The sequence below is a fragment of the Tamandua tetradactyla genome, chromosome X (genome assembly GCF_023851605.1).
Source record: "Tamandua tetradactyla isolate mTamTet1 chromosome X, mTamTet1.pri, whole genome shotgun sequence".
Classification (NCBI taxonomy): domain Eukaryota; kingdom Metazoa; phylum Chordata; class Mammalia; order Pilosa; family Myrmecophagidae; genus Tamandua; species Tamandua tetradactyla.
This window is the reverse complement of record NC_135353.1, coordinates 130,548,352-130,560,772: the sequence shown is the minus strand read 5'-3', so window position 1 is coordinate 130,560,772 and position 12,421 is coordinate 130,548,352. Positions and strand designations below refer to the sequence as shown.

Genomic DNA, 12,421 nt, shown 5'->3' with positions numbered 1-12,421 from the left:
CACAATTTATAGACTTGCTTTTTAAGTGATAAGAGGAAAAGAGCAAAGCCTTCTCTTCAAAGAGTTTTTTTCTCTGAGATTCCCATTTCTGAGTGTTTTTCTAAATCACCTTCACTCAAAAGAGGAAGATTCACATCCCAATTGGTAGAAGTCAAAATGGGGAAATTAGATGGCTGCTGGAACAGGTAACTTGATCCTGTCATTTTGCACACAGTATAAGCACTTACCAATTGGTAAGAAACTCTGTGTGTTTACATGAGTGTGTATGTGCATATGTATGTATAAACAGAAAAAAGAAGAAGCATTCATACTGGCAGAGTCTCATGGTCCTAACAGGAAAGTAGCATTAGCACATTCTTTTTTTCTATATTCCTAATTGTTAAAGACAAACAACTGATGCTTTAGGAAGGACTATGGGCATTGATTACAATGGTAAAATGTAAATATTGAATGAGCCAGTCCAAGAGTACAAAAACCAAATCACCAGCACAAAGTTAACCACATGACAAATTATGAGTGACCCTAATGAGAGAAGGAAGAAAAGTTGAGGCCATGGAACTCAGGAGTTAAGTAAATAAAAGAAATACATAAATAAAATACAAATTATAACACACACACAAAGGCATGCATTTACATCTATACATAAATGGAACATATGAATTTTTAGTAAATGATCCTTGAGAAGACCTCACCGGTAAGATGGAAATCTGAATATTTTATAAAATAATTTTGAGAACACTAGCAGGTTTTCTCAGGAGTACCTACATGCATTTATCAAAATAGGTACCTCTTCTGTATGCTTCTTTGAATGCTTTTACATATGTGATATAGAGTTTAGAAGAACTTCGTAACTCCTTCAAGATAAAACTCACAAGAGAGATTTACATCTGAAGATTTAATTCAAAGCATTGTTGTCCCAAAGTCTGATCTAATACAGCTGATATGGGGAAATCTTACATCAGAAATTTTTGTTGAAGAAGAAGGTAACCAGAAAGATCCATAGATATTGACTACAATGTTGGATTGTATAAGGTGAAATGTTGGACTTGGAGTAGAGAAAGGAGAAATATTTTTGAGGTAAAAAGAAAAAAATGGAAAGTGGGTTTTGGAGTAGCAGGGGAAAGCAACTTCACCATTAAAATGAAAAGGAACCAGACATGTGTGGATGGAATTTGGTTGCTGACAAACTTCCTTAAAATCCTGTGGAGGATCTGAATAAATTCACAGAAAAATTTTATTTACAATGGAAGATAAAGGATGAAGATATAAAATGATTCATACGGGTAAATGAATGAATTATCAAATTACCAGAGGAGGTAGGGTCTTCAGAGAAATCTGGCAACTCTTCAGGGGGATCCCCATAAAATGAGTTGAATTTGTGACTTGACACAGCTGCTAGTACTGCACCCTAAAACAAAGAGATGAGAAAAATATATTATTAAAGTAAATCCATAAATATGAATAAGTTAATTACCAAATGGTTATTTACCTTAAAGTTTATTTATAAAGTCAAATATATGTATATTAGAGATGATAGCTAGTGGAGGGAGCTTTTAAATAATTCTGGATTCCTTTAAATAAATCATGTATGTGTATGCCAGCATAAAGCTGTTGAGAATTACGAAAAGATATGAAACTTACATTTTAAACTCAAATGTGTACCATACAATGGGATATTCTGCAGTCATTATAAAACGATGCTGCAGAAGGATGTTTAATGAAACAGAAAGATGCTTAAGATTAATTACATGAAAAAAGATTTCTAAAGCAATATATGATCTCATTTTTGAAAAGAAAAAGTTAATATAGATACAAAAGATTGAACATACACCAAAATGTCAACCATGTTAATTATCTCTGGATGGTAGGATTATGAGACATTTTTTTCTTTTAGTTTTTAACAATGTGTTACTTTTGTGCAGTAATTCTCAATCAGGCCACACATGAGAATCAACTACATGTGACCTTCTTAAACGACACAGTCTCTTCTGATTTCTTGTTGAGGATCACTGACGTATTGAGCATATGACATCCCTTAGGATCGCTCAGGTGGAAAAAGGTTGGGAATTATTGTTCCAGTAACAAGAAGAATGATATCTGGGTTTGTTCCCTGGCTTTGTCACTTTCTACCTTCACTACCTTGATTGAGCAAATCATTTAACTTTGCTAGATTTCCTTATCTGTAAAGCATGGGTATTAAAACCAAAATAACTTATTTAAAGGATTGTCAACACTGATAATATAAATGAAAGTGCATTTTGTAAATGGAAATCATTACTAACCCCATTAAATAGATAGATAGAACATGAATACAGACTTCTGTTGGTCGAGGCTGAAATTGCTCATTTAGTTTAAGTATCAATCACGTACGTAGTTTTATTCTGTAGTAGTCTAAGTCTAAAACTAAATATTAAAAGTCTCGAATTTTTCTGCAAAGAAACAAATCTATCATATTGCAGTTATTTGTTAATAAATACATGAAAACTTATATTTATATATTTATATTAAATATATAAAATATATTACGACAAGGTTCACTCTTTTTGGGTCATGTTAGAGTTTCTATAAGTACGATTTGGAAAAGTGCTATTCCGTAGAAAGGAAAGTGCAAAACAACAAACAGCAACAATAGAGAAATGATCTATTTTGGGCAACCTTTTAGATTTCTAAAAGTCCACGTTTACTGCATAACAGTTCTCATGCAGAATTACATGTTGAAAAAAATAGCAGTGAATGTTGAGTTCTTCTTTCTATAACAGAAGCTTATTTCATTTTACATATTATATGTGTTCCCTAAAGTTGGGTGGGAATGGAATTTTTAGAAATAAAATCATTTCCCACACTGAAACTTAGAATTTTAGAGATGCTTTATTTTTATTCTAAATAACGTTCAAGTGAGTTTCTTAATACATTAGTTTTGCTTCAAGGCCTGTTCTAGCTACCATTTTAGCTTAAGTTCTATAAATAAATACTTATACTACTAGGAAAGTATTATTTATAAGAGCCCTATAGTGGCAAATTCTTCTGAAACACCAGTAGCAAGGTCTTAATTTATCTAAAACTGTTTTAAGGCTAGTACTTTAGTTGGCTAAAATCAGTCACTACATGTAGCTGCAATATTAAGTTCAAAGTTTCTGCCACTATGTAAAAGACTAAAATGGCTCCCAAATAGTTCATGAATTCACAGAATTTTATGAGAGTTTGAGAATCAACCTTAGAGACAATTTATTCTAAGAAACTCATTTTGCAGATGAGAAAATTGAGGTCCAGAGAGGATTTGGACCTTGTTAAGGCCACTGCCAAATGAGAGGCAGAATCAAGGAGAAGACAGAGATCCAGCTTCTCTGACTACTCATCCCAGTTCAAGGATTTCTACTATACCAAGGGTCAATAAACTTGCTCTGGAAAGGGATGGACAATAAATATTTTAGGCTCTGAAGGCCATATGGTCTCTGTCACAACTACTCAACTCCACCACTGTAACATGAAGGCAACCATAGACAATAATATGTAAATAAATACACTTGGCTGTGTTCCAATAAAACTTTCTATAGGCACAGGGTAGGATTTGGCCCCTAGGCATAGTCTGTCAACCTCTTGTACTACACTATGTCTATGAAAGAACCTGTTGGTACAAGAACAATATAAAATCAGGTCCTCTATAAGTAGTTCTTCTAACTCTAGTTTATTACATCTTTGATAAGGATGTTTTCTGTTTAATTTAGAAGGTATACTCCAGTATATTTTAGAGTGAAATTTTAAGTGAACTATTTACAATCTATTAAGATAATATTAAAATAGTAATTTTCTACTATACAAATTAACCTAGAAATGAGAAGGCAGATTCTAAATTCAGAGAAAAAGATTACTAGAAGTAATTATTAATTTAATCAAATTATATATTTACTTGAAATGTCAATTGGTCAAACATCAAAATGGTATGCTCCCACCTAGATGATTCTGTGCTGCATTTAAGAAAGCAGAAAACAAAAAAATGGGTAGCTGAGACTTCTGCTAAGTTAAAGTAGTCAGTGCATGCAAGGAGGCTACAAAGTTATTAAGGAGGACAAGAACTGAATACAAATGTATTGCTGACTTGAAAGCAACAACGAAAAACCTAATACTCTCCTTTTTTTGTGTTCCCTAAATGAGCTCAGAAACAAGCAGCATGAAGTTCTATAGTCACAAGAGTAGGGAGACACTCTTTTTTTATTTTTTAACTTTTTAAATTGTACAATATAAAATATATACAAAGCAAAGAAAGAAAAAAGCAATAGTTTTCAAAGTACTCTTCAACAAGTAGTTACAGGACAGATCCCAGAGTTTGTCATGGGGGAGACACATTTTTAAAAGTCAAGATACAAAATACACAAGTATGATAAAGAAATTGGCTTTGTATTCAAATGGCAAGGTAACATACAGGAAGGCATTAGTTATGTTGCAAGATACTGACAGGGGGAAAGCCCATTACCACCACATATAAATGCAGGTGAACCATCAGTATTCCAGAGAATATTATCCTGTTAGGATTCAGAACACTGAACTCAAAGTCCTAAAAAGGGCAGAAACCTTGGAGGGGGTCAAGAGGCCAAAAAGTATTACAAGTGAGAATTTTAAAGAATTTGGATCGATAATACTTAAGAATTAGGTGCTGGCTGATAATTAGATGAAATGGTTGATTAAATCAGAACTTCTGTCTCTCACCAATAGTCACACTCAAAGTTATCATCCAGTTCATCAGGAGAGCCTGTACATATATGAGTCTCAAACATAACTTATACATAGGTCTAAAGCCTGGAATTTCATAATAGTAAGTCAGGATACATGACATAAGGAGTCCATTTTCACTTTTCTGAAGAAAATGAAAATTACAACTTGTACTAGATGCAGCTATATTTAAGAGAAACTACATGGAATAGATATCTTAGGAATCTTTTTGGTCTATGTAAAAGTATTTTATAAAGATGGTCTTTTAACATATACAATGACTTTCAGAAGTTGTATTGATCTAGGAAGTAATAAATTCTCTATTTCAAAATCGTATATTAATAGAATTGCTTTGTAAAACCAATATAGGAAGATCAAAATCACTATGGAACTGTTTATAACAGAAAAATAGTTTTCAGTTTTTAGATTCAAGGCATATTTTGGATTCCAGATTTAATGCTCTGATTAGCTGGTGACCACAACAAACAATTGCTGTTCTAATTTGCTGCCTCTGCAAAAACCCTCTCTATAGGAGAGGACTATAGGTAAATGCTGGTTTCATTAAGGCATAAGAGTCTCTCATAAATCCTTACATTAGCTGTTATTAAATTAATAGAAAGAAGATTGTCTAAAAGCAGCTATTTGATCTTCTTGGTTGGGTTAGATATAAGCATTATTCTTGAAGATACCAAGTCCCTATAATGCAGTGCTGTACAATAGAACATTTTGCAATGATAGAGATGTTTTATACCTGAGCTGAATATATAGTAACCATTAGCCACATGTGGTACTGAGCATTTGAAATGTGGCTAGAACTGAGAAACCAAATTTTCAGCTTGTGGTTACTGCATTGGGCAGTGCAGCTCTATAAAGTACTGGAAGACAGTATTCCTAGACAGACTTTTTCTAGTTCTGCAAGGTTCAGGAACGCAAAGAGACCAATTAGTAAGTCAGAGAAGCATGCAAGGTATACTTGCAAATTCGTAAAATCAATAAAGGAAAATTATAGAAAGTTATCCAAAATCTCTCTTGCTTTCTGTATATACAAGGAATAAATGGTTTTTATCCTTTTACTTGAATCCGACAGTTAATGGACTCAAAATCACATTTCCTGAACTGCCTGCAATAAAATTAACCAAATACAGAATATTTATATAGAATTTCTTTAACAACATACTTCACTGTGGAGAAGCTTGCTTTCTAGAGGTAGAAATAGAGCAAAGAGGATGACATCCAGAACAGATTCCCCTCCTGAGCCTCCTGCCTAGATAAGACAAGCTCAGACACCCACAGATATTCTCCCACCCCCACCCACCCCTGTTTAGTAACTCCTTCACACAGATAGCACTTAAGAGTTACTGCACAGGTGTGCCTCCCATAGAGCACAGATTTTCCACACAACCTGGATTGTAGAGTCTGTCTCATGCATCTTAATATTTAGTTTGGGAAAATGTGATTCTCCTATCTATCCTGAGCTCATACCTACGTGGTTTATTAAAAGTACTGCCTCTAGAGGATTTATTTTTTTTTTATTTTTAGAGGATTTATTTGTAATTGAAGTATTAAATTTCCAGAACTTAGTATGAAAAATAGGAAAGATATATGAAATGTCTGCTAACCAAAATGGGAAAAATAAATTTTCTATTATCGGTCACAAAGATAAGATAAAGTAATGGAAGAAGTGAGAATAAAAAGAAATGTGGCAATAAATCAAATCACATGCAGGGTTCTATAAATTTTGGTTTGAAAAACAGACTAAAAAAGATGTCAATGCTTTCAATTTATCCAAATAATTTTCTCATTAGAGATCTGAAGTCTCCTGCAACCTGTTGAAGAGGTTAAGTGCTGAATGAAAGTAAAAATATAGAAAGGAATAATTTGTGATGCTAGTATAAATAATAATAAGTAAGCCTTGACATTTCAGCAAAAATGATCAGGTAAGTAAAATGAGTAATGAAAAAGTTTCAACTGCATGAATAATAAACTCATTACAAAAATATAAAACAATTTATCCAAAAAGGTGTAATCCTTCTAGAGAGCAAGTTATTAATAGAGATCAAAAGCCTGAAATACATATATACTTTGATGCCAAAAATTCCAGTAGCAAAGAACTTACTCTAAGAATATAATCAGAAGTGTACAAAGATTTATCAATGAAAATGGCCAATGCAATATTATTTGGAGCAGTGGAAAATTGGAAGCAATCTCCATGTCAAACAGCTGGCTAATTAAATGATGATATATATATATGATACTATACTGTGGAGCCATTAAAGTTTGTGCCGCAGAATAATGATTCACCATAATATGGATATATCTAAATCACCCACTGGGGTCTTTCAAATTACACATCTCACATGCATGGAAGCGGGGGTGGGAGGCTGGTTCCTTGGTTGGGGAGTCACTGCTGCAGTGAGCCACTGTTATTGATAGGAATCTGTACTATTCTTCCAGTGTGCTGGAGTGGAAAAGAGTATTTAAGAATATGTTATCACACAGAATAAAAAAAGGTGGGATAACAAACTTGTTTTAAAAACTATGTATTACATATTCATATAGAAAAGATTATAGTTCTATATCAAAAGGGTAACAATGGTTCTCTCAAGGGGGTATGATTACAGGAGATTTTTATGAACTTCCTTATGTTTCCTGTAACCAAGAAGTTAGTATTAAGACAATGATTATGATTACCGAAGTCATTATGCAGGTATTTCTCTTTACTTTCTAGTATATTAGAATACCCAGAGGGAAATACCTAAAATTACTGAACTGTAATCCAGCTGTCTTGATCTTTGATAATGACTGTATAACTACATAGCCTTTATATAAAAACCTCATGACTGACCCCCACTTATACCTTCTGCATTAGTCAGGTTCTCTAGAGAAACGGAACTAACAGGAGAGATACATAAATATGAGATTTATAAAGGGGTCTCACGCAACCATGGGAATGGAAGAGTCTAAAATCCAGAGGGCAGGTTATAAAGCTGAGGCTCAGATGAACTTCACAGGAGAGGCTTGCTGGCTGAAGAAGCAGTGAAAGAGTTTCTCTTTTTCCTTGAAATCTTCAACTGATTGGATTATTCATCGTGGGAGACACACTTTAGTTGATCACAGATGTAATCAGCCACAGATGCAATAACTGACTGATGATTTAATACACCAGCCTTTCTGTTTATCAACCAGCCATGAAATATCCTTGCAGCAATAGTTAGGCCAGTGTTTGCCTGACCAGACAACTGGGCATAATCACTTGGCCAAGTTGACATGAGAACCTAACCATCACACCCCTTTACCCTCCTTTTCAACTTTAGGGTCTTAGGATCACTAAAGACAGCTCCTAATGTTTTATTAATGAAAGGTCGGGTCAGCCCAGAACTAACCCACCCCGATTCCAAATCATCTCTAACTTTGTCATCTTAAGCCATTGTGCTCATTATCCTAAAACCTGTTCATCTTTTAATACTATAAAATTATTGGAAGTACTAGAATTTGGGGAGACAGAGTTTTAGGTCAATAGGCCATTTGATCTCCTGCTATGTGCCTAGAAATAAATTCTTTATCTCTTTGAAACCCCAGTGTCTCAGGAATTGGTCATTTGAGTGCATCAGGCAAAGAACTCACTGCTTTTGATCACTATCAATTTGTCAAACCCAGAAGGGACGAATGGTCTAAGAAGCAGGGAGTTTGACTGTCTGAAGTTCTGGAGCCTCAGTGGGATAGGTAAAAGTGTAACTGAGCTTTTTGTGGCCGCTGGACTCTTTTAGTTTAGACTCAGCAACCAGGTCTTTCTCTGTTCTGCCAGCACTCCAGACCCTCAGTGCCTTAAAAAGTTCCAAAATGAGAAACTGTTTGAAGTCTGGACATCAGACTGAGTGTGTGGATCATCAAGGTAAAGGTAGGTTGGGAAGTCAGTATGGTAGTTTGAGTCCACTAGACCTGGCTTTGAGGCCTGGGTCCTGCCTCCAGAATGATCCCCCTTTGCTTTGACCTCTAGCCCTTTCTGTTGAATATACTCCTAGAAAGTAAGTAACTCAACAACTAATTGATATTTAATGAAGTTAAGTAAGTGTATGATGTCTGTTTAACTGTTAATTGATGTTTTACTTTGGCATCGTGTTTTAATGTCTGTTTAATTGTTAACTGGTATGTTCGATCTAGTTATTAATTGATGTGTTACTAAAATATATAGTGTTAAGTGTCTGTTTAAATTTGTTAGTTGGTGTGTTACTGCATTTGTATTGTTCAAGTGTTCCTAATTGGTTACTGATTGCAGAAATTCTTTAAAATGGGAAATTCTAACTCTAATAGCATTCTGAATATGGCCCTTTGCACTATATTTTGAAAAATTAGAAAGATTTTAGTTATGAGCCTATAAAAAAGTTTATTTCTGAATACAGCTTGGCCTCAATATGATTTAGAATTAGGAAAGACATGGCCTAAAAATGGTTCTACAGAAAAGGATACTGTGTTACAATTAGAGTCGTTCTGCAAAAGAGAGCAGAAATGGGATGAGATGATGTATATTCAATCTTTTACTTGTCCCTCTCAAAAGCATAATCATGTATTTTTCTGTAGCTAACTTTCAATTTGTGTCTGCCTCCTTCTTCAGTGTACATTTTTATACCTCTGGATGGTAATAGCAAATTAGCAAAAAATTCTTAAAGAGCTCTTTGCAAATTGCTTAAAGATAAATAAGTGCTTTTATATACTTATATAAAAATTCGTACTTGGGTCCTAGACAAAAAAGAAAAAAAAATCTCTAGACACCAGGGTCCAAAACCTTAGTGTAGTTTTTTTTTTTTTAATTAAGTAACTGTTTACTCATCATTGACCAGAATGACTAACATCACTATCTATCTACCTGGTCTCCCCAAAGTAGAAAAATCGATGTCATCCTTAACTCATATTTTTCTTTGACCACTCAAATCCAGCTGGTCAATGAAAGTGTTTCAAAAATCTCTTTCATATCTGCCTCAGAACAGACCCTTAATATTTCTGCAAGTTTTTTCCCTACAATCACACAGTCACATTGTAAAAGCTATGTAATTACATAGTCCTCTTCAAGAATCAAGGCTACTGGAGTACAGTTCAACAGTTTCAGGTACTTCCCTCTAGTGACTTCAATACACCATAAACTAAAAATAAAGCCTTAGTTTTTATAATTACTGTAAACAAACTTGGACATTGGAAGAAACTGCCCTCTGAAATTTCTTGAAGGCATTAGAGGGTTGTCTCAGGAAATGGCAAAGACTTCTCCAACTGTTCAGGTCACAGCTTTAAATGAAATAGATTTCATAATCAAAAACAATTAAAAGAAGGGCACTGGAAGTCTCATCAACTCCAATGCCACCTTAGGGGTTTCAAATCCCACCACCCTCATTTAAAACCAAATTCAACAAACCAGGCCTCATTCTTTCTGTCTCACCTATCCCTACCCTCAGGGCCTAACCAGCTAAAACAGCTATGGAAGAAGGGTTGGGTGCAGAAAGATGGAGGAAATGTGGGCTTGGTTTAGAATTCTTTCTACTGAGCCTCGAGATTAGACATGGTAGGCACAGAAGAAATGCTGCAGAATAGACCATGTTTGGTTGTGAAAGAATTCCCCAATTAAAATTATTTTTTCCAACAATACCTTTGCAATGGTAACTGTAGTCAACAAATCATTATTAAAATACAAGTAGCCATGGGATAGGAGTAATTGAATAAGGTCTAATTGCTGTATTTCAGTAAGTAAAAGAAAATGTCCTTGAGAGCTACGGAAAAGGTTTCCTGGATTTATGCTTGGGACAAATTAAACAATTGTAGTATGTTTTCCAGTGCTTGACAGTCAATTCTAATTTTAAAGTTGTTCATAATTTTAAGATATTATGAAAACAAAGAGATTTTTTTTTGCATGGGCAGGCACTGGGAATCGAACCCAGGTTTCCAGCATGGCAGGTGATAACTCTGACACTGTGCCGCCATCACCCACCCAACAAAGAGATTTCTTAACTTTCAACAGAAGGAATGATTAAAAAAAAAATACAATTGCAAAAAAAAAAAAATGCAGTGACAAAGTCTACCCCATTCCTGTTTTTATGATTTTTTTCCATCACATAGTTGTATATTTATCATCATGATAATTTCTTAGAATATTTACATCAATTCAGAAAAAGAAATAAAAAGAAAACAGAAAAAATTCATACATACCATACCCTTTACCCCTCCCTTTCATTGATCACTAGTATTTCAATCTACCAAATTTATTTTAACATTTGTTCCCCCCATTATTTATTTATTTTTAATCCATGTTTTACTCATCTGTCTAAAAGGTAGATAAAAGAAGCATCAGACACAGGTTTTCACAATCACACAGTCACACTGCAAAAGCTATATCATTATACAATCATCTTCAAGAAATATGGCTACTGGAACACAGCTCTACATTTTCAGGCAGTTCCCTCTAGCCTCTCTGTTACGCCTTAACTAAAAAGGTGATATCTATTTTACGTGGAAGAATAACCTCCAGGATAACCTCACTCTGTTTGGAATCTCTCAGCCATTGACACTTTATTTTGTCTCATATCTCTCTTCCCCCTTTTGGTTGAGAAGGTTTTCTCAATCCCTTGGTGCTGAGTCCCAGCTCATTCTAGGATTTCTGTCCCACGTTGCCAGGAAGGTCCACATCCCTGGGAGCCATGTCCCATGTAGAGAGGGGGAGGGCACTGAGTTTGGTTGTCATGTTGGCTGAAAGAGAGAGGTCACATCTGAGCAACAAAAGAGGTTCTCTTGGGGGTGACTCTTAGGCCTAATTTTGAGTAGGCTTACCCTATCCTTTGCAGGGCTAATCATATGAACAAACCCCAAGAGTGGGGGCTCAGCCTATTCTTTGGTTGTCCCCACTGCTTGTGAGAATATATGATGATTTTTAATCAAACAAATACAGTTTTGTTCTACTAAGTATGTTATCCCTAACTTTGTATGTTTATCAATAAAATAAGCTAGAATTATATCTATTAGATCTCCACTATGTAAAAAATTATGTTTGTGTTTTATAAAATTATTTTTTACAAACTTTATTTAAAAATAATTATGTTTTTTACGATATTTATAGACAATATCAAAGATTTTTTTGGTAACTTAAAGTATGTGGGTATGTAAAATATATAAGAGGTGCTTTGTTAAAGAAAAGTATGTAATTATATCCTCAAGAATGTGTAGGACAAAGCCTGAGTGAATATGGAAAGTTGTGGGTTTGTGAAAGTTGTGGGTTTGTGAAAGTGAATTTTGTTTGTTGTAATTGTTGCTGACTACAAGCCTTAAATGGATATGGAAAGTTGTAGAAGGCTTGTGAAAGTGAATTTTGTTCATTGTAGTCAATGCTGACTAAAATTTGATAAACTTGTTTAAAACAGTATAGTCTGTCCTAAAGTAAAATGGCTACCTTTAATATGTAAGACAAGATTTGAATGGATATGGAAAGTTGTAGGTTTGTGAAAATGAATTCTGTCTGTCATAGTCAATGCTGACCAAAAATTTGATAGACATCTTTGTAATATATTTTTAAGAGCTTTTGCATCAAACTGTGTATTCAAACAAAACTGGAGTTTAGTTTTCTCTTTTATAATAATGTGGATTGTTCCAAACACAGGGATCTCAGAATAAGAATGAGACTTTAATCCTGTATAGCTTAATGTAATGCCTGGACACATCCCAGCATATAACAAGCAGA

The 12,421-nt window shown here is 34.3% G+C and overlaps 1 protein-coding gene across 8 annotated transcripts in view; it reads right to left on the bottom strand.

The window, feature by feature from the left end:
* Window positions 1–12,421, bottom strand: part of CASK (calcium/calmodulin dependent serine protein kinase) — a 533,324-nt gene that overhangs the window by 115,769 nt on the left and 405,134 nt on the right. For all 8 annotated transcript variants that reach the window (XM_077145443.1, XM_077145445.1, XM_077145446.1 and 5 more), the window contains exon 10: window positions 1,309–1,408. In XM_077145443.1, the coding sequence (XP_077001558.1) occupies window positions 1,309–1,408 (100 nt within the window). The remainder of the gene's footprint in view (window positions 1–1,308; window positions 1,409–12,421) is intronic.